The following is a 25,615-nucleotide window of genomic DNA, read 5'->3' as shown; positions in this document are numbered from 1 at the left end:
TCAAAATGTGAAATTTAGACAATGGTAATAGGAATAATGAATAGCAATTTCACCAACAACATTTTAATCTCTAGGAAGTGCAATTAAAATTGAAATCACTGTCTGCCACACTGCTCCATCCTGGTCATGCAACCAACGTTCATGGGTGGTGTTTCACGGCAGAGCACGCACTGCAGTGCTCAGCACTGCAGTGCGCTGCGTGTGTCAGAGCATTGGGTTTCCATGGCAGTGTCAACAAACTTCACTGTGACGCTAAGCTATGACAGCATCCCAGAACGCTAGCACGCTGCGGTACCAGCACCAGCAGCATGCTAGCAGTATTTGAACTCAAACCTCTGTTCTTGGTACGGTTTTTCAGAACCTCTCACTCTGTTCCAAACGCGATTGATCATAAACTAAGAGGTCACATGCAACGTCATTTGAGTGATGCTATGGTATGCCGTAGCTACCAGTGCACACAGTGTCTGGATGGTGAAACAGGGCCATTATTAATCACATTTGCTTTGCTTTGTTTCAGCAGAAACCTGTCTGCACATGGGAGGAGCGCAACAAAAGCCCATCAAGTTCATGCATGGCAGTGGATCTCAACAGGAGAAAACCAGAAAGAACATGGATGCTTGTAGATTGCAGTTGTACACTGCTGTTATCACCTGATGTGCGTGGCTGGCATTGCTCCTGGCAAGAACCACCTGCAAGTGATGAGATGGTGCCTCAGTCGTTGAGTGTGCTGCAGTGTGAGAGGCGCCCTGATCTCTACTTTGTGATGGGTTTCCATTGGAGGTTCAACTGAGAAGTGAGAACTGACTGTGACCATGCTTGAGCATGCCAGTGGAGCTTTACATGCTTAGGGCAGCTTTTGAACAGATGCTGACCATGGCATGTCCCATCCAGTTATCACGTGCACAGAATGGTGGGGGGGAGGGCAACTCTGGGCTCTTGAGTCAGCCCTACTGCACAGGGGGTACAGATGGCCGCTTACGTTTGGTGTGTCCTGCACTGCATTATCAAGCCCAGTCTGCGCCACAGGCAATGGGTCGGGCTGCACTATGTTAAAGGCAGACTATCTTGCAAAGGAGGCTGGCATCCTCTCCCATAATGACACACCAATTGGCAATCATCGCTGCGATGATCACGAGGGTGTCCGCTTATCTAACATGGTGAGGTGGAGAGCCAGTTCAAGCTGGCCTGAGGGATGGTTTTACTTCATCTGAGGCCCCCTTTCCCCGCCTGCCAGGTCCGGTCAAACGACCGCTTCACAGTGAACGACTTGCAGTGGATGCCGTCCCACAGCGCAACGAGCTCGCCGACCAGAGGCGGCGGCCAAGAGGCGGCCGCGCTCCCCCAGTCGACGGTCCCGGTGGACGTCGGCAACGCCCACCGCGCGACCATCAGATCGGCTCGCGACAGCGCCGTCGCCGACTGACCGCATGACTGGTATCTGTTCTTGATGTGGGACCGACTGCCACCGCCGGTCGCGGAAGGGCATCGCTCATCGGCCATCGACGTCCGCCAGCTTCGCGTGGGTCACTGTTCGGGCTGCCACCAATACACCGAATCGGATGGAACCCTGTCGGCGAATGCCGGCGGTGCCCCGACATCGACTGCGCGGCGGCCAGTGCATCGCGTGCCGGGAGGAGGCTGGCACCCCCGATCGGTCATTGGTCACAAACCGTGTCCCAGCTCATGACTGCATCCAGCGCAGCTCTGTGAGATGTTCTGCAGCTGCTGCAGTCTGCCGCGTGTGTTGAAAGAAGAATGAACATGAGAAAACCTCAAAACTTTATGCCTATTCGTAATTGACCAGTATTGGAATAAGTTTGGATTTTGAGAATTTGTGTCCCTGTGCTTGTGCCTGTGTGGAAAGGCATGCTTTACGGTGTACCATCTCAATGTCAAATCCCGGCTGCGCTGTGCGGATTTGTGCGGCTGCTGACAGGCCACCTGGGTGCCAACGTATGTGCGAATCCGCGAATACGTTGTGTTTCGTCAGTCAGTATCGTTCTGAAAATATTGACTAGGCTATATAATAGGCTATATAGCGTATGACGGTTCAGCCCAGCAGTAATAACTGACCATTGATTGGGCGAATTTTGTGTGGTGGTTCGCTAATACATAACCTAAAGAGTGTTTTGCCGGAATCGTTTAGTAGCAGAACTGACCGGAATATAAGTAGAATGCAACGGTTTGAATCGTTAATTTGTTGAAACGATTGTTCTCTGAGACCACTGTGTAACTTTTGACCTGAGAATCACCAATTATAACGACAATGGGGAAGCAGTAGGCTGTACTGTAGAGTGTAGGCAGGCAACACTATATAGTTGGCACACTTACGAAAGCACACGACTTACGCAGTGGACATCTGCATCATGCATGTTAAGGTTTACTGGGAAGAGTGAGAAATTAGTCAGAATATAACTGACTAAGGAAAATAGGCGATATTTCCTATTGAGCTGGGGCGGAGAGGGGGAGGGGACGTGTGGTCAGCTATGCTAATAATTCATTCTCTTTATGCAGCTGTGTAAAAGGGCGTCCGTTTTTGGGTGAGACCTTCCCCATCGGCCATTTCCAAGTTAAATCGTGGTGGAGAGTCTGGAGACCTCAGCCTCGGTAGTCGGTACCCTGCGCGCTGCGCCACCTTGCGAAACATAAAGCAGCAGTCCTGACATCTACAGGCGTGACTTTTCATGAAAGCGCGGATGTGTTCGCGCTTATGCGAAGAAAGTTCTTCCGAGTATGGTTGATAATGAGATTAATTGTTGTCATTTATTTATTAATTCATTGGCAAAAGTACCCTAATAAATCGGTAAAATAGCTTGAACTGTATCGTATTTCCTTCGGAAAAAATGACGAACTCATCCTAAGACATCCAGATTATTGGATGCGTTCGTCAGTTGTAAGTAGTTCAAGTTTTTGGGAAAATTTGCTTGTGGAAAATCATAATATTTCAAAGATATGCCTATTTTCGAATAATTTATGCATTTATCTGCATTGAAAAATGATTGTAAAGCAAAAGTGCAAAAGATTATTGTCAACTTATTTTCTCAAATCACGATTTACGAACGCACAAAACTCCAGCTTTTAATTTAGTGCGTGTGCGAATTGCGGTCAAGAAAAAATATTTAAACTGTCTATATTCCTCTTAAAACAATGAAGGATGAATGAAGAAAACGCTGTTTTGAACAATTGTATATTTATTTTTTCTTAATTAAGCAAAAGTACAAAATTTTCAACTATTATTACATTTGCTCTCACAAAAACCATCACTTTTTAGCATGACGTCATGTCAGCCAAATTTACTAGCGCCATCTCTGGAGAGCATCTTTCGAAACCTCCAGACGATAGAGAGAGCCCATCTAACAAGGCCCTAATAGCAAAAACCGTTTGAATAACAATGTAATATTTTGCAACCGCTGCACCATTACTGTCACGTACGCTATCCCTAGATTGGTTGCTGGTAAGTAGTGGTTGTCGTCATCAACTCGTCATGCAGCAGCTGATTGGGATGGGCGGGGCCTATTTTTATCCAGGCGATAGAGAGAGCCGACTAAACCGACGGGTTTGTTGACAAAGATGACAAATTACACGTGCGACTTGAGACCAGCGAGCAATGATTTCAAGTCAGCTGATACCACGCTGAATATAGTTCAAATGACGTCATTTACGAAATAATTGACTTGTGCTTGCTTTTTTGTTAGAAACAGCATAATCAGAAACAAAAATGTCAATTGCAACTAAATTCAATGACAAAAAAAATCTAGTCTGTCTCAAATAAATGACAAAATCCTAAAAAGTGTAATGCCAAAAATATTCAGTTCTGACAGCTGATCGGCGTCAGACGGATCAACAATGGAAACTTGCTTGATAAGGAACCCTAATGTATGAACACCGCAAAGATCAAGGGCGATTTCTTGTGTAGCAAGAGTTTCGCCTTGGTGATCACTTACGGCGCTTACGGCTTCATTTTCAAGAAAAAACTGTTCGCAGCATAATAATATCACCAAACTGCTCAGTTTTTTACATAAAATGTAGCGCACTGGCTAGCTCACAATGAATCATGCACACAGATGGCAGCACCTTAGCATCACAGATGGCAGCACAATGCAGAGAGGGTAGGTGATGGACACATTACTGCCTCCTGGACCAAACGAAATGCGCCTTATTTTTCAACATTTATTTTTCTCGTCATCACGTCATCACGTTATCATCCGAGTACTGCTTGCAGGGTGCACAGATATCACTTTACCCCAGTTCTTCCTTAAACAGACCACCAAAGCGCCCCAAATTCATCAGGCGACAGCAATCGAAAGACCATTCATTCCCAGTCATTTATTCATTCTTCTGTGCGAAAGACGGAACACCTGGTAGGGCATTCTACTACAATGCAACTGGCAGGGTATTCTACTGCGCACGGTGCACCCGTCGCATACCGCCATGGGTTCACATGACGTCATAGCAATGACGTCGCCTTTTCCAAGCCTTTTCCACTGGGACAGGTCCTCCTCGGTGAATTCTTGGATCAGCTGACACACGTCAGATCCCTGAATCATATACTGACTAAGCATCTCTGGGATTTCACTCAAAACAACAGACCAAGGTTTCGCAAATGAATGCACTATACACGGCACACTAGCGCAAGTAAGCTGCTATTCCCCAGACGCACTATATTGAGTATGTTCAAAACTGGCCTTTATAATCACGCACGCACGACGTATTTACGATATTTTCAAGATTAATCCGATAGCATAGCACGCTTCGAGTATGACAGCACGCATTTTAGGATCAACCCTACCCATCGTCTCCTCACATAATGGCACAAAGGGGAACTGATAGCCTCTCCTACACCTGATTAGGGTGTACGTACCCGCAAATACACTACGAATACGGATACTATGCGATTAGTCAACCCGTTCAAACACAGCTTTCGACTGGTTAGCCTCCGGTCTGTGCCATAATGCTGGATCGAAAAAGTTAAGACATAAAGACAGCAGCCTCAAGTTAAATTCAGAAACCGTACATGAGAGTCGAACTTTTTGCGAGCCAGAAAAACGCAAAAACGATTTACGATTGATCTGAATGAACGCCCAAATAACAAAGAGTCACGCAACTCCGTCCATCCAGCGTTATGTAACAGGCCCCCAGCACGATTGACCGACACCAATATTTTTCAAAGGCACGTGCCCATGTGCATTTTCTCTTACGCTAGCCAGCACACACTTTCACTGTGAGCATTTCAGCAAATCGAGCTACGACACAAGCAAGACAAAAGGTTAGTTTAAATGTTAAGGCATGCTTATTTTTAAGATCCAGAGACAGCAAACTTCACTTCCTACAAAGAAAAGCAGCAGGGCTAGCACGGAAAAATCAAGAGCACACTACACATATTGTCCCAAAGGCAAGATTAGCATGACAAAATCAAACTAAACGCAAGAGTTCTAGGATAAGGCCGCGAATTCAAGACACGGTGTTCGAAGTTCAACTCGACTAAATTGCAAGTGCCACGTCATCAATGACATTATCAGTGTCGCCAATGACGTCATAGCTATAGTCATGGGACGCGGGGATAAATCATAGCTTACTGGGGTTGATAATAGATGTCACTAATATCATAAGCAGATCTATATGGCACAGTTTAGCAGCTCAAACGCGGACATCACACAAGTCAATGACGTCAATCATATCTAGTGCTGACGTGATTAATACAAAGCTACTACCCCCAAGTATCTACTCGCTATTTAGCACATCAAAACGCATCAAAGAAAGCAAAACATGACCCAGAATACTAAGAAATCAGACTAGGGACATTCCTGTAAACACGCGAGGGTTCAGCGCTGCGTTGACGCCGGTACGAAGGAGAAGGGGAAGAGCACAAAGTATTCATCTCTAGTCACCAAGTGAATGGCCTAACATACCTAGCAGAAACACAGTGCCTTTCACAGTTCGTTCTCAATCCCTCCGTTCCATTCCCAAACTCCCAGCAGATGTTCTAGTCTGAGCACCCTCCTTCAATTCCCTCGGACTTTTCTTTCAGGCAGCCTAGTCCCTCCTTACAACCTCAATCAAGATGCCACAATCTTTCCCAACGTCTGACCGGCACCATAATCCTTCCCTCAATGCCTATGAGACGGCGAAGTTCTATTCAGCATTTCAATCCTATCAGACGTCAAAATCCTTCCTTCATCCCCCTAGATATCCTTCCTAGCCAAGCAGTCAAACCCTCCCTCACTCTCTAGTGGATGTTGCAGTCCACATCGCCATCCTGCAGCAAACCATTCAACGTCTGCCAAGCATCCCAGTCTCTTCCTCAAGGTCCAGCAGATGTTACAGTTCCGCCCCCAAATTTTTGCGTGCATCAGCACTTCCCTCAGCCTCTAGCAGAAATCCCATCCCTTCCTTCAACTGCCTACAGACATCAGTCCTAGTAGATATTACAGTCCTTCCCCTAACTCTCTGCCTACATCAGCCCTTCCCACATCATCTAGCAGATGTTACAGTCCACATCCCCATCCCCCGGCAGACAGTTGAGCGTCTGCGCCGTCGCCCTCAACAAATACGTCATCGTCCCGAACCTTCCACTCGGAGCAGAATCATAGAAATGCCGACAGACATAAGCCGCTCCGCCACACTCCAATGCACCATCAGGCCTTGTGCGTTTTGGCGTACACGCACAACACAACGTGGCATCACCGTGGTCCCTGCGCTGGTCTTCGAGGAAGAGGTCGTTGGCGTGGTGAACCAGACGTTCTACTTCCACGACTCGATCGGGTAGGGGTGCTCCGTGGTCGGGTAGGAGTGTGAGAACCATGAGGGCCTCGACTGTGAGCTGGCGGTACTCGGGCTCCGGGATCTGGGTGAGCACCGACTCCACCTGTGGGGAGAGAGGGGAGGGGAGGTTAGAGGGGTTGGAGAGAGAGGGAGAGGGAGAGAGGGAGAAAAAAGGTTAGAGGGAGTGGGGAAAAATGGGGTCGATGGGGACAGATTACAGCCACTGTTACCCCCAGACCTAAAAAACATGTCTCTTGATCGCCCACTGTGGTCGATGAGACACGTTGTTTATGTCTGGGGTTTAGTAAAGGGGATTACAGAACGGGAAGCGCGAAACCATTTTTTTGCCTCACTCACTCACTCACTCACTCACTCACTCACTCACTCACTCACTCACTCACTCACTCACTCACTCACTCACTCACTCACTCACTCACTCACTCACTAGTTCACTCCCTCCTCCCTCCCTCCCTCCCTTCCTTCCTTCCTTCCTTCCTTCCTTCCTTCCTTCCTTCCTTCCTTCCTTCCTTCCTTCCATCCTTCCTTCCTTCCTTCCTTCCTTCCTTCTTTCCTTCCTTCCTTCCTTCCTTCCTTCCTTCCTTCCTTCCTTCCTTCCTTCCTTCCTTCCTTCCTTCCTTCCTTCCTTCCTTCCTCCCCTCATCCCCCTTCTCTCCCCCTATCCCTCCATCTTTCTCACCTGCAGTGCAAACTTGGTCTCTCCGGCGGTCATCTCTTGACACAGACTGTGTGGTATCAGACGCTGGGCCACGTACACACCTTCCTTGACACCGTCTAGGAACCTGACAAAGAGAGAGTCAGTATCAGTATATGTATGTGTGGTATCAGTCGCTGGGCCACATAGACTCCTTCTTTGACACCATCTAGGAACCTAGAAATAGTGAGAGAAATATAGCGAGTGAGAGAGAATATTTGATTTGGAGTGAAGCATAGGGAGAGAGTCAGTGAAAGCGAATATTTGAAATTGGAGCGAAGCTTGAAGCGGCGAGGGCGAGTGGAAAATCGGCATAGGCATGTATTTACATTTAAGAGCGATCCACATACAAAGTGCGTGGTGATTACTGCATGCAGTGCATTGATGTATATATGTGTGCATTTATAATCATGAGCGATCCACACATGGCGCGGCGAGTACTGCTCTTTGGCTTCATTGGCTCTCCTAAATTTGCAGTGTGATATTAGGCAATGAAATTGATATCTACTGCAGCTTTTAGAGAGAGCATGATAAAACGATATTTTAGTACGGTTCCAAAATGTCATCCAGGAAAGCTCCAAAGTTCAATAAAAAGGATAAGTCCCTCTTTTAGGTCTAGTCGGCAGAAATACTATACATATTTCTATATATGTATTTCGACTATATTGTATAGTCGCAATATAGCTTACTTGGCCCGCAGCCGTAACTTATGTTACACATCCGCCGCTGTCTATATTCCTTATATGCTCGCTACATATAAAATCATCCCACACTCACCCATACTCTATCATCTTTCTCACCTCCCTCCCTCTGTCTCCCCTCTCCCTCCCTCCCTCCCTCCCTCCCTCCCTCCCTCCCTCCCTCCCTCCCCTTCCCTTCCCTTCCCTTCCCTTCCCTTCCCTTCCCTTCCCTTCCCTTCCCTTCCCTTCCCTTCCCTCCCCTCCCCTCCCCTCCCCTCCCCTCCTCCCCTCCCTCCCCAACTCACCTATACACCCTCTGATAGAACCCCTGTGGCACTCTGTTGAGCGCCCCATCCAGCCTCCTTCTCCTCAACCACTGTCCGGACCTCTCTTCATCGGGACTCTCCTCCAACTCTGCCGGTTCAGCCGTCAGCACATCACTCACTAGACCTTTGATCTCAGACTTCTTCGAGACCTTAGCCGACCGGCGCGAGAGCACGTTGAAGCGTCCGCTGGGTCCGGAGGTGAGGCCGAAGTCTTTGCCGGAGATGATGTGGTACAGGAGGTTCTTCATGTCGAAGGGACAGAGATTGACGAGGGTTTCCGTAGCCTCGTCGGCGGCACACTTGAGGAGACGCTGTAGCTCGCCGCACATCACCTGGGGGGGGGGGGGAGGGGGGAGAGATTAGAGAGGGGTTAGAGTGAGGGAGAAAGGGGTAGGCCTAGGCAGAGGAAGCGATCATTAGTGACGTGTGTACTATTGGTCTCAAGATAAGGGCCCAGGCGACCTGTTAGTTCGGACGAGGTGAATATCCTCACCCTCGCCACCACTCGAGTGGGGGTGGCGCTGGCTAGGAGGAGGGGGACACTCGGCCCGAGCTGTGGCGAGGGCAGGGGTATTCACCGCATTAAAACTACAGGTCGCCTGGGCCCTTATCTTGAGACCAATAGTACATAACCAATAGTGATAAGGACAGATTATCCGGAGAGATATCGATTAGTGTTACGATAAACACTTATTTCGTTTTCTTTCCAACTGAATTTGCAACATAAGCAAATTAAAGTGACACATTGTGGTTCGAAAACAAAAGAACCCAAATTGAATCAAATGTAAACAGACGTATGGTAGGTCCGAGTCAACAAAACTAGCCACAGATTTCGAAGAGCACGACCCTATCAGCTGCTGAATTGTTTTCGGCTCGTATCCGTAAGTGTTTGACTCGTAGACTTAAGAGGCATACAAACACAGTAAGAAATTATCCCAATTATCATAAAGCACCGAAACACTCATTAACCCTCGCCCGTATTGGTGTTTTTCCAGCCGCGAACGTATAAGGGGCAGGGTTGCCAGACTTGGCGATATGTCGCCAATTTGGCGAATTTGGAAAGTCACTGGCAATAGAAGCACGGCATTTGGCGATAGGCGATAAAACGTCAAATATTGGCGAATTTCCAGAGTTCACCTCTAAATTAACGAATATTATTTAAAAAAAAAAAATAAACAAAACAAAGCAAAAAAAAAACATCGTTACGAATTTCGTAATCTGATTAATTTAACCTTCCAACGTTTCATATAAGGCACGCTTACTTGTTAACAACTTTGTGGCGTGTTGCGGGAATGGCGGGAACGGTTGCTTGGCGTGTTGCGAATTTGACTGTTTCACATTTACGAAGTAGTTTTGGTGCCTTCGTAACATGTTACGAAGCTGTCAGAGGCGGATGACACGTACTACGAATACCCGTCACGACCCCTACCGGTTGAACTGACCTGACCCGACCTGGTCTAAACGCTTAACGACATCATCTGTGATCAAAACTAACACGATATTCGTGATCAGCACCCCGGAAAACCGGCCCTTAGCAGCCACGCTTTACGACTTTCTAACAGGTCCCGACATTCCCGATTTTTGGGTCATTGACCTGACCTGGAAGGTCAACCGATGACCTAGGACCTTAAAATTGGGTATCATTGGCTTCCTCTCGTGACGGGTAACACGTTCGTTTTTTTTTCGCGAAGCTCTAGCTCCATCAGGGGCCAAACGCGAGGGGGGTCGTACCAACCCCTTGTACCAACTCCTTGTACAGGGAGTCCCCTTGTGCCATCGAAGGACTCAAAATGGCCTGTGCCGGCGAGGGTTAAGGTACGCTGTTATGTAGATGAATATGAGAAACGAGATAGGTAAATCGTGAACTTGGAAACGAATCGTGAGCACGGTTCACGAACGCCAACTAGCGCTGCTACGTATGCTGATACAGTGCATCCTATTTGGCGAATTTTGGCGAAGTTCGAGGGGCGAATTTGGCGAAAAGGACCATTCTGGATCTGGCAACCCTGATAAGGGGGGGGGGGGGGGGTCCGTTGGACCCCCCTTGCCGTTTCGCCCCTGATCGAGCTAGAGCTTCGCGGAAAAAAAACGAGCGTGTTGCCCGTGACGAGAGGAAGCCGATGATACCCAATTTTAAGGTCCTAGGTCATCGGTTGACCTTCTAGGTCAGGTCAATGACCCAAAAGTCGGGAAAATCGGGACCTGTTAGAAAGTCGTAAAGCGTGGCTGCTATGGAGTTTTCGGGGTGCTGATCACGAATATCATGTTAGTTTTGATCACAGATGATGTCTTCATTCATTTAGGCCAGGCCAGGCCAGGTCAGGTCAGGTCAGGTCAGGTCAGGTCAACCAGTAAGGGCATTCGTAGTAGGTGGCAACCGCCTCTGACAGCTTCGTAACATGTTACGAAGGCACCAAAACTACTTCGTAAATGTTCATATGGTTGCTAAATTCGAATTCAGCCCCTAAAACTGGCCTAGAAACATGTAAAACTCGAAAAAGTGAACCGAGGTCATCAAAGGTCAATGACCTGACCTGACCTTCCGGTGACCTTGACACCCACCCTAATGCATGGGAACAACATCATATCCCATGTTTGAACGCTTAAAACCACTAAAAAACTGCAAACGCGCCACTAATGCGAGCCGACATACGCCGAATCGCGATTCCGGCCAAACATGGTCTCGAAAAGTAGGTCACAGGTCAAAGGTCATTAAGGTCAGGGTCATGAAAATTTCAGGGTAGGTGTAAAATTGATTAACGCGAGGGTACTGAAAGTTTCGTCGCGATCGGCCGCTTTTTACGCGAGTTATTCGCGAAAAACCGAGGGGGGGTCCGTTCGACCCCCCCCCCCCCCCATACGGGCGAGGGTTAATAAATCCCAAAACACTGGCGTCTTACCTGTATGATCAGCCCCACTCTCAATCTCAGCATCTCTGCAAACAGCTGCGGCTCCACCCGGATCAGCATGCTCATATAGAGCAGCAACTCCTGGGTCAGCATGGCTGTCGTCTCGTCCTTCCCGTGTGCTTTGTGGATGAGCTGACGTAACTCCCCGGCGGGGAGCGGAGCGATGATGGTTACCTCGTTGGGAGGGGCGCCGACCTGTAGGGGGCGGGGAGAGAGAGTGAGTCAGTATTGATGATGATTATTTGGTGTTTTAGGGCGCACCAGCAGCGAGGTTATATGGGGCTGAGTCAGTGTTGTAGTGAGACTAATCATAGGGAGGGGAATGTGTGAGGAGCACAGACAGGTGGGATGCGCCGGAGCGCCGACCTGTGGGGAGAGGGAGGGAGGTAAGGCGGGTTAGCATGGTGAAAAGACTAGCTATAGAGGTGGGTAGATGTGGGAAAGAGAGCGGTGATGATGACTTTGTTGTGGACAGGGGGAGGTGGGCAGAGCAAGTGAGAAGTGTAGAGGTGGGATGCTTTGGAGAGAGGAAAAGGGGTGAGAGTGAGCACTGGGCAATAAGCATGGTGATAGGGCGTTTCGATCTAAAAAAGACGAGAAAGAAAGAAAGAGAGAGAGAGAGAGAGAGAGAGAGAGAGAGAGAGAGAGAGAGAGAGAGAGAGAGAGAGAGAGAGAGAGAGAGAGAGAGAGAGAGAGAGAGAGAGAAAGAGAGAGAGAGAGAGAGAGAGAGAGAGAGAGAGAGAGAGAGAGAGAGAGAGAGAGAGAGAGAGAGAGAGAGAGAGAGAGAGAGAGAGAGAGAGAGAGAGAGAGAGAGCACACAGTCGGACGCCGACGCCCTACATTTCCTGTTTTGAGTGCGTGTGCACTACCACAGCACACCACTCAACCCACGCCTACATCAGCCGCTCGCAAGCGTTAACAGTAAACACCCACATCTAGCCAAAGTTCCAGACGACATAAGTCCGACCGAGCGATGCAGTTCAGTGTCGGCAAGCACAGATGGTCCTGAGAGGTCCCAATAGGCCAGCGGAGGGGCGGAACTGGGCCGCTCACCGCCTCTCTCCCTCCTCTCTCTCTCTCTCTCTCTCTCTCTCTCTCTCTCTCTCTCTCTCTCTCTCTCTCTCCCTCCCCCTCTCTCTCTCTCTCTCTCTCTCTCTCTCTCTCTCTCTCTCTCTCCCTTCCCCTAGCCTCTCCCTTCCCCTCCTCTCTACCGCCACAGAGGAGCGGCGGACAAACCAAAACAACGCCACGAGAGGGCAACGGCCGAGGGTCGGGGAGGAGAGGCATTGACCACTGTACTGAGGGGTTACCGAACGATGAGGGGAGGAAACGCTGTTGACTAGCGAGGAATGCCTTGACTTTGAGGATACACGCCAGGCCACAGGTTTGTGTGGCCCAAATGAATGAAGAGCTTCTCATCAATGTCAGATCAGAACAGAACGCGACACAGTAAATAAGCTCATGTATGATTGAATGGATAAGCGAGCGAATCTTAAGAGTAAATACACAAATTAACGTTATTAACAAAGTCGAAAAAATATGGGAAATGAGCCGAAAGAGAAAATGAGAAAACGCAACCAAATTTAATCATATACAGAAACGAATTGCTAGAATAAATGCTAAAGTAAGTGATCCAATGCATTTATTACGATAGTCTGGCAAACCTAATAAAGAACGGATTTAAAGCGCAACAGCCATGGATGAGCCTGCCTCTCTTCTGCCGTCAATGTATCCGAGAAATTTTTCACACTGCTTTTCAGCCAGACTTTATCTATACCATCCATTTGCAGTGATCAAAACACGTGCCAAGATATTCCCTCTGTTCTTTAACAGGTTTGCCAAACTAAATCACACACGATCCCCCTTCCCCGTTTTCACTTACCGTGATCTGCTTCTGTCGGACCAGCATAGCCGTCACGGCCTCCGCCAGGTCGGCCATCTTCTTTCCCAGCATGCCCGCCGTATGCCGCACCATAGCCCAGTGTTTCTGTCTACATGCCGACTCATATAGGTCATCGTACAGCTCGCGTACGGTAAACCTTCTTCCACCGAGGTCCAGCTGGAAGCCAAGTCCGTTGGCGACAGCCAGGAAGTGCAGGATGTCACCGCGTTCTTCGAGATCGTGTGTGTCACGAAGCATGGTGATGAGGTCTTCATTTCCAACATCGTCATACTGGACGTCGGATTCGGTACGAACTCCGTGGAAGCTTTCGGGAGGATCGCCAACCTCGTCACTGTTGAGACGAGCTCGTGCGGTCGCATCGGCGAGTGCTTCGTCTTCGGGAACCCGATCGAGGTTGTCGTCTTGCGCGACGGAGAGCGAAGCCCGGCGAATGGACTTGCGTCGTGTTAGACAGAACGCCGAGTCCAGAGAAGCTGGAGGAAGGGTGTCGTCACCATACACACTTCTCGTGCGACGGACCGCACCTCGATGGCTCATCTTTCTCGTGAGGGAGGTCTGCGGGCGGATGCCCGGTCGGATCCCATCCAGTGCCGAGGACCTCCTTACGACCAGCCCCTTGCGGAGGTGATGGTCGAGGTACTGGCGAACCTCAGGTTTCAGACTGTCCGATCTTCCCGCTTCATGATCATTTAGGAACTCCAGACTCGAGAGGCATGAGGTGTTGACGAAGTCCCGGATTGTCCCAAGCGTCACCCTCGTAGCGTTGAGGTACCCCGTCTTGATCTTCCGGAAGGTCTGTACATAGGGCGCAGGGACCATGCCATCCTCCAGGAGCCTCTCTTGGAAGACAATCGTCACCAGTGGCCGCCCCATCATGTTCGTCCAAGCACTCTGCAGGAAGAAGATCTCACTCCCGAGAATGTCGATGACCAGTTGAGCATCCGAAGCGAAGAAGAACCGATCCATGTCCAGGAACTGGGGTGTGAAGGCGAAGACCTGACCCTGTAGGGAGTAGAGGATGCTGGTGCCTAGGCTTCCCACGTCGAGGGTGGTTCGGCCGGACAGACAGAGCTTCTTGTTCAGACCCAGATGTGTGAAGAGCTTCCCGAGGACTCGAGCAGGCTGGACCTCTATCGGGTAGACCTCGTCGACGGTTTGGACCTGAGGGAAAAAGAAAGGTGTGTCATTAGGGGAGCACATCACTAAGCCAGAGCATATGCGTTGTCGATGGGTAAGAAATGCATCGCGGCTCACGGGGGTCACGAACTCGTCCACAGTTTGGACCCGTGGGGAAGTGAAAGAGGGCACCAGTAGGGAGCGCACTTTATCTTACGATTTAGACCTGTGGGGAAAGAGAAAGGATGTGTCATTAGGGACGCACACCATCACCAGTGTGAAACTGGGTGGCAAGGCTCAAGGAGTGCAATGCGCGGAACACATCCAAATACATATCGTTCAGTCCAAACATGAATGCCGACAACGAAGGGTGCGAGACATCAACGGGACCTTGTGTTGACCTGAGAGAAGGAGGGAAGATTGTCACTGAGGACATTGTCCTATGGACTCCGTTGTGAGTCGTGTAAAACGAAAAGCAATGCTACCAGGTCGCGGAGGGAGCACAGCGTCCCAACATAAGCGTCAGCAACGGGGAGGAACATATGTACAGCTAGTACATACTAGTGTATATTGATAGAGACAAGTAGAAAAACACGGAACAAATAGTGCATGGACGCGTTTCGATTATTAAATCTTCATCAGCATGACATAATCACAGAGAAAATAAAAAATAAACAAGATATAGCACACAAACATTCGAGCTCGTCACAGTGCACTGTGACGAGCTCGAATGTTTGTGTGCTATATCTTGTTTTCTCTGTGATTATGTCATGCTGATGAAGATTTAATAATCGAAACGCGTCCATGCACTATTTGTTCCGTGTTTTTCAGTACATACTAGTATATTGCGGAGAGTTGAAATATTTTGGAGCTGACTTATCCCCACCAATGCCCACGAAATATCGTCATCACATTGGGTTGTTACCTCTGTCGACACCATTCCAACTGCAAACATGCTCAAGTGTATGCCTGATCGAAAGCCATTAGACGAAGCCTGTCTCTTCTAGCGTGACGAGCTTACATAGCGTTTTAAAGAGCATTGACTTGACCACTTAAGATCAACCGGATAGGTTGCCGCTTTGGGGGGGAACCTCGCCCCACATACGCAGAGAGGCAAGTTCAATGATTAACGTCAAACTAAAAGCACACGTCGCCTCGGCGTTGACAACAACCTGCCGTTGCCATGATGACAGCGGTTGTCATGACAACAGTCAACAGCTAACGCTGCTGGCGGCGTGTTGAAATTTCATAAGCATTAGGATACTGAATCGCGCTATGTAATGGCAGACTGAATGCTCTTTTGAGAAAGCCTCTCGGACGTGAAATGTCAGAATTCGATTGTCGGTACACCCGGCGAAAAGCTGGAACGATGTCAATTTATGAGTATATAATCGCTGAAGACGACGACGACGATTCAGCGACAGCAGAGTTCAGAGCAGCCGTGGACGGTAGGTGATTGAGAGGTGAGCAAGCTTCCCAAACATTCATTTTGACTTGGGTCATGGGTGTTGTCAATAAAGGTAAGATAACGTTGACTAGATGAAGTTGATAGATGAGGTGGAATGTGTCTGAAAATGGGGGATGATCTGATGACAGTGTAGAGATGAGAGTAACGATTTTTTATTTGGAAGTCGCTTCCTACCCGAATTGATAAGTTTCATCATGTTTGTAAGCAAACGTTTCCCTGTTTGTTTCTATGTTCTGGATGAGAGTTTTGATTTCCCGATGCTTCAAATAAGCAAGCATTCAATGTGACTTAATCAGGACGGTGTCAATTATCTTAATGATCGTTTGATCTTACTTTTTGCTAATAAAGTAAAACGTGCCTTCCTTTTCAGATCGAGTTTGTGACTGTCACCCATAATGAAAAGTTAAGCCAGTGTGTAACACATCAGCAGAAACCATGTCGGCGATCCATCCACGCTGGAAATCTTCCAAGTCCGACAAACAACGCACAGTACGTTCTTCGAGTGCCGCATCTTTTCGATCTCCTAAAAAGTCCAATAAAGTTCAGCCCGCCTGGCATATCCCGCAGGAAATTGATAAACTGACTGTTGAGAATCCTGATGGAAGTGTCGGAGACGATCTGAACAACACTGAAGATGTTTTGGAGAAGACCGGACACGGATTGGGAGGAAAAAAAGCAAAAGAAAGCGGTAATGGAACCAAAGGAAGACGGGTCAACTCCGGGCGAGCATTGACAGGGAAAAGAGCAAAAGAGAACTGTAAGGAAGCCAGAGAAAGAAACCTCCAACTCTGCATGCCTCTTGTGCGTTGGATGGTGCATTTTATGCTGTTGATCCTGCTCGCCCAGCAGCTCCACTCTCAGTACCAGGTGTACCGTTCGCAACCAGTCACCACAACCATCCAGCAAACGCTTGCTCCGTTCCCCAGAATAACACTCTGTCCAGGCTCCATGATCACAGACACGAAAATCCTCAGCGATGCCGAAAAGGATCTCAAGGAAGGTAAAATCACACTGGATGAGTTCTACAATAGGACGACGTTGGAGATCCTGGAAACTTACGATAATTCCGACAATTACATTCTCCTTCATTCCAGCTCAACCTCCTATTGGACAGTCAAGCGTCAAAAGTTTCCAGAGGCGAGCAAGCTTGGTCACTGGCAAACAAAGTACTACTTGACTATAACAGAGGCAAGCGATGAGCTCAACCCGACTCGCTGCTTGACGCTGCAGCCAAGTAAGCTTCTCATGGATAGCGCCAATGAAAACAGCCAACTGGAGATTCTCCTAAAGATTCCGTCAGTGTTTAGCAGCGAAGAGGTGGCCTACCGCCTCTATGTCCATGACACTGAGGAACCAAACGTCGGCGATCTCTTGGCTTCAGAGCTCGGAAGTGTCCATCAGACGACCTCTGTCAACCTGCCCGCAAAGAAAGCTCTCTCCATGCGACTCACCGCACGGCAGTTTAACCTCGCCAACGTTTGGCGTCGCCCGTGTCGGCAGGAGCCCGGCTACTCTGCCATCCAGTGTCTGAAAGAGTGTCTGTGGCATCGTCTGGCGGCCAACATCTCCTGCCGGCTGCCGCACATGGTCCACGCCAAGACGTATCTTCCCGACATGAGCGGACCCCTTGACCACCTGCCGCTTTGCACGCGGACTGTGCAGATGAAATCCAGTGAAGAGCGAAGTCACCAGTATATGCTAAGGCTCTGTAAGACAGTCGAAGAAGAATGCGTGTGGTACGACGAAGCGTGGTATAGACCGAGTAACCTGGAGCCGCAGGAGGACTCCTGGTTCGCAGGTTTCTTGGGGCTGAGAAAGCGTGAGGTAGATCCCGCAACCATGGATAACACTACCGGCAACTCCGAAAACCCGACACCAAGTTCCAAAAAGCCAGCAATAAACGCCAAGGACCGAGCAGCAGGCGCCAAGAACCCAGCAACAAGCGCCAAGAACCCAGCAACAAGCGCCAAGAAACCAAGGTCTCGCGCCAAGAGGTCAACAACTCAAACTAAAAAGCCAACATCCCGCACTAAAAAGACAAACCGGCGTACACCAAACACCCAGAGAAAGTTCGCCAGACTGGACGACGGAGTCCCAACGCGCTGCCCTCGCCCAGAGGAATTCCACTACATGCTCGAAGACAGCCTCCTCACGAAGACGCACGGCTGCGACTGTCCTCCGGCCTGCCACCAGACTTCCTACCACCTCTCCGACTGGTCGCTAGCCTCTAGCAACACTATCGTTCCTGACAACTACGGTACTCAGCTCAACTCAGATCAAGACTGCCAAACGAAACTTACCCTGGCGATCGACCTCAGTGCGGATGAAGTCAATGAAGATATCGTGTTCACGCTCCCGACGCTGCTGGCCAACGTTGGTGGAACGGTTGGGATTGTGACGGGCTATTCTTTGTTCACTCTTGCTGAAGTTGTGGAGAATCTGGTGTGGAGGCTTGGAAGGAAATGAGAGGTCAGCGATACAGCTGCGGGTCGATCCAGCTTGTTGTCCTGGCTGTCTTTGCCATATCAAATCACGTCGTACTTGTGACGTGCCTTTGTCTTGTGTTTGTCGCCTCCAGAATCGTGCATTTGAAATCCCTTTGTCGTCCCCGTCATGTGTCTTTGTTGTTTCTTCGACATATATTTGTTGTGCCTTCGTCGTGTCTTTGTCTTCCCCTGAGTAGTCTTTGGCACGTTTTTCTTGTCTTCTTCTTGTCATGCCCGTGACGTCTTTTTCGTGTCGGTGCTTTATGTTTATCATTCTCCTGGCCGTGCCGTTGACGTGTCTTGGACGTATCCATGCCTTAGCTTTGTGGTCCAAGGATGGTGTCTTTGTCGTCTTCATGTCGTGTTGGCATTGGCCCGGGCTCCTAGGTGGTGTGTTCACCGTTGTCATGGTCAAGTAGTTGCCGTCCCGGGGTCGTATCTGTGAAATTGTTGCCGCACCCGGGGGTTCGTGACTTTGTTATCCCCAGAGTCATGCCGTTGAGTCAGAGTCATACACTTGCCGTTGTCGTAACGTGACGTGCCTTCGTTGTATCGTTGAGGTCTTTGACGTCTAAGGATCACGCCTTTGGCAAGTCTTGGTCGTCCCAGACCCTCGTGTACTCTTTAGTGACCGAGAATCGTGCCTGTCTTGCCTTTGTGTCGCCAGAGTCCGGCATTTGATCTGTCTTTGTCGTCCCCGGATCAGGTGCATTTGTTGTTTTTGTCGCCCCGTGCTGTGTCTTTGTCGCCCCGTGCTGTGTCTTTGTCGCCCCGTGCTGTGTCTTTGTCGCCCCGTGCTGTGTCTTTGTCGCCCCGTGCTGTGTCTTTGTCGCCCCGTGCTGTGTCTTTGTCGCCCCGTGCTGTGTCTTTGTCGCCCCGTGCTGTGTCTTTGTCGCCCCGTGCTGTGTCTTTGTCGCCCCGTGCTGTGTCTTTGTCGCCCCCGTGCTGTGTCTTTGTCGCCCCCGTGCTGTGTCTTTGTCGCCCCGTGCTGTGTCTTTGTCGCCCCGTGCTGTGTCTTTGTCGCCCCCGTGCTGTGTCTTTGTCGGCCAGGCATTGTGTCTTTGTCGGCCAGGCATTGTGTCTGTGGCCCCGATCCGCGTCACTGTCAGCCCCGATTGTGCCCTCGTCCAACTAGTACGTAAAATACGTGGATGCTATCTCTCGGTTGTGCCTTTGTCAAACTCTGGTCGTTCGTTGGATGTCCTTGTGTGCCGCCTGTGTCACTCGCGCCCGCCGTATACCGGCCGGTGTCCTCATATTTGCCACTCGGGGTGGGAAGTGACATCCAAATGGAAATATTTTTTCCACTCTTACCTCCAATTTGCCGGAGCATTTTTTTTTTTACTCCAAATGTATTGTTATCAATAAAGAGAACCTGCGTCTAGGTACATTTGCTTGCTGGCTTTTACCTACCTCCATATTCTATTCAATTATCTTCTAAAGCAGCTCCTACATCCTCTAACACTCACATATAAATAAATGATGCCTGTTTTCCGCTCTATGTTTGCGTCTCTCATACTGGCCATTTCCCACTCTCAGCCCTCTTTGCAGTGAGAAATAGGTATTCCCCTCAGACACCTCAGCCAAAATATAATTTTGGGACACCGACACCAGCTCACCTGTTTATGTCGTTCAATTTATCGTTTTGCTACGGAGCGTCAAGTGCGTTTCCTGGATCTGCCGTGTTCTGGTATGTCTTGACTTATTTAGCTCACTTGTTCACGTATGTCGTTACGTCATTTTGTTGGCCGAATAATTTATGAACCTTCGTTCCAAGACCTGATAAGCCTGTTTGATGTATAATTATGCCATTTTCAGCTGGACCCGAATTTTAGGTATGCTCTTGTATTTAGGAAAAAAAATCCACATAATAAAAGAAAGTTCTCGAAATTGCAATATTTCTCAACCTGGAGTTAGTTTTCGTGTTTGCCGCATGTATTCGGGGTTAAATTGGATATTTGTTTGTGTGTGACAGCTGACAGGACAATTCCAGCAATAAAATATCGACGTAAATGATGTTTGGGGGACCATTACAGGCGCTTCGGTCAACAGCGCAATCAAATAGCACTGACGCCCAGGGCTGCGGAGTCGATGGATTTTCGGTGGCTCCGACTCCGGTCAGAACTGCTCGATTCCGACCGACATCGACTCCGAATCCGCAGACCTGTTCACGCTACCCATTTCGGAACACGAGGCAACGTTTGAAGGACAGATGGATCATCAACATTCTAATCCATGTACATTTACAATGCATAATATGTCTAGGATCTATAAACTTTCCCCCAACCATCCCACCCTCATACCCACCCAGCTGCTGAATGTCAGCTGAGGTCAAGGTCCCCATACCCCAATTAGGTCAATGAGGTCAAGGTCAAGGTCCCAATGAGGTCAATACAATACAATACAATACAATACAATCCCCTTCATTCCTCTCCCACCATTTCACTCACCTGCAAGTCATGATGTTCGGCCATGATCTGCTGAACATGCTTGTTCTCCGCCAGAATCGCCACCTGAACCACCACATCGGGCTTCTTCTCCGCACCCAGCCGCCGGTTCAGCGGATCCAGCTCCGACTCCTGGATGCAGCCTTCTTGGAGAAGTTTCGCGATCACGTACAGACTCTGCGCCCAGAAGAACGGTACTCGACCGACAGGCCTGCGGCGCTGAGATCCCGGGTCGGCTCTCTCGGCGTCGAGAGATTCGGGCGGAATTTGGTACATTTCTGGCACGAGTTTCTGTCCGTCGTCAGTTTTGATCATGAGTTCTTCAATCGAGAGGATGTGTTTGTCCATGGCTTCCCGGTTGCCTTGGTAACACTGGTCGATTGCCAAGAGACAGAGAAACAGCGGCCACTCGCACTCGATGTTATCAAACACGCGAAGCTCCCAGGGTTCATAGTAGAGCCGGTTCGGGTCTTCTTTGACCGTCTTGTAGCCGTCGCGGAGGAAGCGTTTGCATCCGTAGCGCCCGAGGAGTTTCTCCTCCACTGCGAGTCGCGTCGCGTTGATTGTGGCCGCGTCGCTGACGGCGAACGCGGGGAAGCCGATAATGGAGAGCAGCCCGCTGTCGAGTTCCTTCGAGATGCTCTCTCGGGGAAGCATGGACTGCAGCACGGCCTGGCACTTCTGGACCTCGTCGGGAAGGATGTGGATGACCGAGGCGGGCCCTCCGTGCGCGCCGAAGAGGTCCAGGTCGTTGAGCGCCTCCATGGCGGCTTTGGCCATTCCGATGGAGCTGGCGTTGAGCTCAGGCAGGCCGTGGTTGGTCTTGTCCCCTCTCTCCCAGATGCCATAGTCCGGGGTGAAGTAGGAGATCTCAATGTAGAAGACAAGGTTCTGGATGAAAGTGACCTCGTCCAGGCTGTAGACCAGCTTGATGCCTGACGCGGTCATCTGTGCCAGGATGAGGAGGAAGAGAGACGTGGCGTCGAGCTGGAGATGGCCCCATTCATTGTCACCGACGCAGGTGAAACCGGTGGTTGTGCTGTACTTGGCGTGCAGCGCGTCCTTCGGCGACTGCGAGCTCTTGAAGCGCTCCACCTTGTCCTTCTGGAACATCATTGATGTCAGGAGACCCCTCATGATCTTCACAACGCGCTGCTCCATCTCGTACGTCCTCGAGCGCTCTTCGTCGAGGTCGGAGTACTTCTTGTACGCCTTCGAGAGGCCCCACAGCGCGATGGCACAGTACACATTGTCTCGTACCCAGGAATGCTGGCTGCCTTTGCTCGCAGGCAGCAGTCCTGTCACAGGATGCTGGTGGCACAACACGGTGTTGAACAGCATGTCCCTATAGTAGTCGAGTCGGACCCCAGAGTTGCTTCTGGTCCTCATTTTGATGGCTGATGATGCACGAATTGATCGAGGTGCGCTTTTGTTCGTGTCTACAAAGCACTGGTTATTGCCTTTAGACCGAGTTGCTCATTCTATGCTTCCAAAGCAACCCTGGCACTTCACTTCAACTTTACAGCTCAAGTGCACCCCAAGCTCGGCAACATTTCTCAACAGACAGTTAGAATGAGCGGGAGAGATCCGTACAAATCATTCAGACACCACTGTATCTACAGTTTCATAAGCATGACGACCAAACACCAAACTGGAACATCGAAGACCACAAACAACGAGCCCACGCTTCAAAGTTTTCTTGTTTTTCACCTTCTCAGTGTCCTTGGATCAGCTGGAAAACATGAGAAATAGGGATGGAAAATGCAAGTATTTTGGGGTAATGGCATCGTATTTTCCTAAAAAAATTTCTTTGAAGCTGTACTTTGACAGACAAGAAGTTCAATTTTGAAGAGCGAAAATCTCAATGGGAGTTATTTTGATTTCACTTTCGAACATAAACACAGGAAGGAGATCATCACCATTATGGTAATCAAGTACCTCAAGTACCTATGTAAACTTTTTTCATCACTAGTATGTAAACATACGAAGTAAAGAATTTCATGACGTATAATATGATTATCAAGTTAACCTTCCCATTTTTATCCCTAAAATGCATAGAATCAACATTTTTTTTTTAAATTTTAATAATTAATTATAACAAATATCCGAATAGTCTGTTAATGCAAATTTTTTTATCAAAAATATAATATATTACGTCATCAAAGTGACTAGTATCAAAGATTTGAAGCTTTTCGCGGCAAATTACGGCGCAGGAGACAAGGCGGGAAATAAACGTGCGTTTCGAACGAATGGCGCTCGAGATTCGAAAATTGTGTCGGTGATCGAATTGGCGGCCAAGAAAGGTATATTTTAAAATGTATCATATAATTTCCTTACCCATGTGTTGTTTTATTGTTTTGATCACTTGTTTCATTAACATTTAGGTATAGGTATAGGTATATAGATAATGGACTTGGGGTAGCAGTATGCTATTTGTTGTCCATGTCATTGTTGGCAAGGAAACATGTCAGGGTACTCATTGAGGTTGGAGGTCACAGGTCACAGTTGGCTTTGAGCTGGAGGTGCTTATCTAGCTTAGCTTTAAATGTAGCAGTGGTGTCAGCAGACACAACATCATCTGGTAGCTTGTTCCAGTCATTAGCCACCCTCTGTGAGAAGAACCTTTGTCTGGCTTGATGGACTGACTGCTCCTTGTGTAATTTCATATGGTGACCTCTTGTGTTTGTCGTCCTCAGTTTGAAAAACTTCTCTCTCCTCACATTGAGCTTCCCTGACATGATTTTATACGTCTCAATCAAGTCGCCTCTTTTTATCCTGTCTTTAATAGATACGGTCTTCAGGACTTTTAGTCTTTCTTGGTATGGCCTGTGCTTTAACCCCCTCACCAATCTTGTAGCTCTGCGCTGGATGTTTTCGAGGAGACTGATATCTTGAACAGCTTGGGGACCCACAGCTTGTATACAGTAGTCCAGGTGTGGTCTCACATATGAGTTGAAGAGGCTGGTGAAGTTTGTTGCTGTGATTTGGTCAAAGGACCTCTTTATCATTCGGAGAGCTACCATTGCTTTGCTCGCAGCTCTTTGACAGTGACTAGTAGGTCGAAGGTCGTTTGTTATAGTCACCCCCAGGTCTCGCTCCTTATCTGTGACTTCTAGTTTGACTCCTCTAATACTGTAAGATCTTTTTGGGTTATGTGGTCCACAGTGCATCACTTTACACTTTTGGGGGTTGAATTCAAGAAGCCATTGTTCAGTCCATTGCGAGAGTCTATCTAGGTCTGCCTGAAGTTGTTCTGAGTCCTCTGAATTTCTGACCTTGCGATAAATCTTCATGTCATCTGCAAACAGTTTTGCGTCGCACTGGACCAATGTGGGCAATTCGTTGACATATATCACAAACAGGATGGGTCCCAATACTGAGCCCTGCGGAACTCCGCTGGTCACAGCCTCTTCTCTAGATTCTTGGTCATGAACTACTACCTTCTGAGTCCTGTCCTGAAGAAAGTTTGTGATCCATTGAAGCACTCCTGCTTTGACACCATAGGCAGCCAGCTTCTTAACAAGTCTTCGGTGGGGCACAGAATCAAAGGCCTTTTTAAAGTCACAATAGATGATGTCCAGTCCACTGCTGCTGTCCAGTATGTGTGTCCAATCCTCCAGAGCCTCTAGAAGATTGGTCAAACATGATTTTCTGGGTACAAAGCCATGCTGTTCTTTGCAGATGAGATCTTTCTCTAATAGATGGTTGAGCAGGTGCCTTTTGATAATTCTTTCCATGACCTTACATGCATGACTAGTCAGACTCACAGGCCTGTAGTTACTTGCCAGTTTTTTGGAGCCTCCCTTGAAGAGTGGTACCACTGCTGCTCTCTTCCAAGCTGTTGGTAGCTGTCCGCTTGTCATGGACTTTTGGAATATCTGCATGAGTGGGTATGCTAGCTCAGGTGCACAGTTTTTCAAGAGAAAGGGGGAAACATCATCCGGTCCTGATGCCTTGTCTTCAGTCAACGTTTGAAGTTCATGGAGTACTTCCTGAAAAGTAATGTTAATATCCTCGAGTGATTCTCCTTCTTCCACCTGACTTTCAAAAGCTGGCAAAACACCGCCTTGTTCTTTTACAAAAACTGAGCAAAAGAATGTTTGTAGTTCATCTGCAATCTCTTTCTTTGTTGCTATCACAGTGCCATCAGGTTTGACTAGTTCCATCACTTTGTCTCTTGTTTTGCTTTGCAGTCTTACATATTTGGCTATCTTCTTTGGCATTATCTTAGCTGACCTTGCCAGCTCTTCCTCATACAACCTTCTTGTCTGCCGGATGTGACTCGTGGTCTCGTTTCTGATCCTGGTAAACTTCTTCAGATTCTCTGCTGTTTGTTCTTTTCTGTACTGCTTGTAGGCTTTATATTTACGCTTCACTTGCTTATCTAGTGCTTTATTCCACCACGGTGGTGACAGTTTTGTTTTTCTTCTGCCTTTGAATAGAGGAACATACTTCTTTCTGCAATCGTGTAACTTATCAACAAAGAATGTCCATGCTGCTTCAACATCCATGTTTTCTATCACATCCCACTGCACCTGTGCTAGCTCATGACGGATAGAATCATAGTTACCAGCTCTGTAATTGTATCTGAGTTGTTCCTTGGCCTCCCTGTTTTCAGAGTGTATTCTATAGTCCCATATTATCACACAGTGATCACTTTTTCCTATTGGAGCTTCATATTTGACTTCCTCAACATTGTTTTCCTGATTAGTGAGGATGAGGTCCAGGGTAGAGGGGGCTGTACCTGCTCTGTGCCTGGTGCTGGATTTCACATGCTGGGTTAAGTAACAGTCTTGTACTATGTTG

The 25,615-nt window shown here is 48.6% G+C and overlaps 3 protein-coding genes across 5 annotated transcripts in view; 2 read left to right on the top strand and 1 right to left on the bottom strand.

The window, feature by feature from the left end:
* Nucleotides 1–4,311: 4,311 nt before the first annotated feature.
* LOC122375680 (probable phosphorylase b kinase regulatory subunit alpha) lies at nt 4,312–22,539 on the bottom strand. Its single transcript, XM_043355163.1, has 6 exons — nt 20,813–22,539; nt 13,272–14,453; nt 11,381–11,584; nt 8,460–8,812; nt 7,460–7,562; nt 4,312–6,865 (listed from the first exon to the last, which is right to left on the bottom strand). Exons 1-6 carry the CDS (start codon nt 22,196–22,198, stop codon nt 6,476–6,478), a joined length of 3,618 nt encoding a protein of 1,205 aa, XP_043211098.1. The 5' UTR covers nt 22,199–22,539; the 3' UTR covers nt 4,312–6,475.
* On the top strand, nt 15,469–18,531 carry LOC122375681. Its single transcript, XM_043355164.1, has 2 exons — nt 15,469–15,871; nt 16,247–18,531. The coding sequence occupies exon 2, from the start codon at nt 16,312–16,314 to the stop codon at nt 18,340–18,342; it is 2,031 nt and encodes a 676-aa protein (XP_043211099.1). The 5' UTR covers nt 15,469–15,871; nt 16,247–16,311; the 3' UTR covers nt 18,343–18,531.
* Nucleotides 21,207–25,615, top strand: part of LOC122375682 (cyclin-dependent kinase 1-like) — a 21,332-nt gene continuing 16,923 nt past the window's right edge. The window contains exon 1 of one of the 3 annotated variants that reach the window (XM_043355167.1): nt 21,207–21,255. The gene's annotated coding sequence lies outside the window, so the exon portion shown is untranslated. Of the gene's footprint in view, nt 21,256–22,630; nt 23,113–23,152; nt 23,194–25,615 lie in introns of those variants that run through there. The other 2 variants (XM_043355165.1, XM_043355169.1) reach the window with 2 other exon arrangements.

This window comes from Amphibalanus amphitrite, unplaced genomic scaffold (assembly GCF_019059575.1).
Source record: "Amphibalanus amphitrite isolate SeventyFive unplaced genomic scaffold, NRLGWU_Aamphi_draft 001893F_arrow, whole genome shotgun sequence".
Taxonomy (NCBI): Eukaryota; Metazoa; Arthropoda; class Thecostraca; order Balanomorpha; family Balanidae; genus Amphibalanus; species Amphibalanus amphitrite.
The sequence above is the reverse complement of the archived record's forward strand: the minus strand, read 5'-3'. Positions and strand labels throughout refer to the sequence as shown.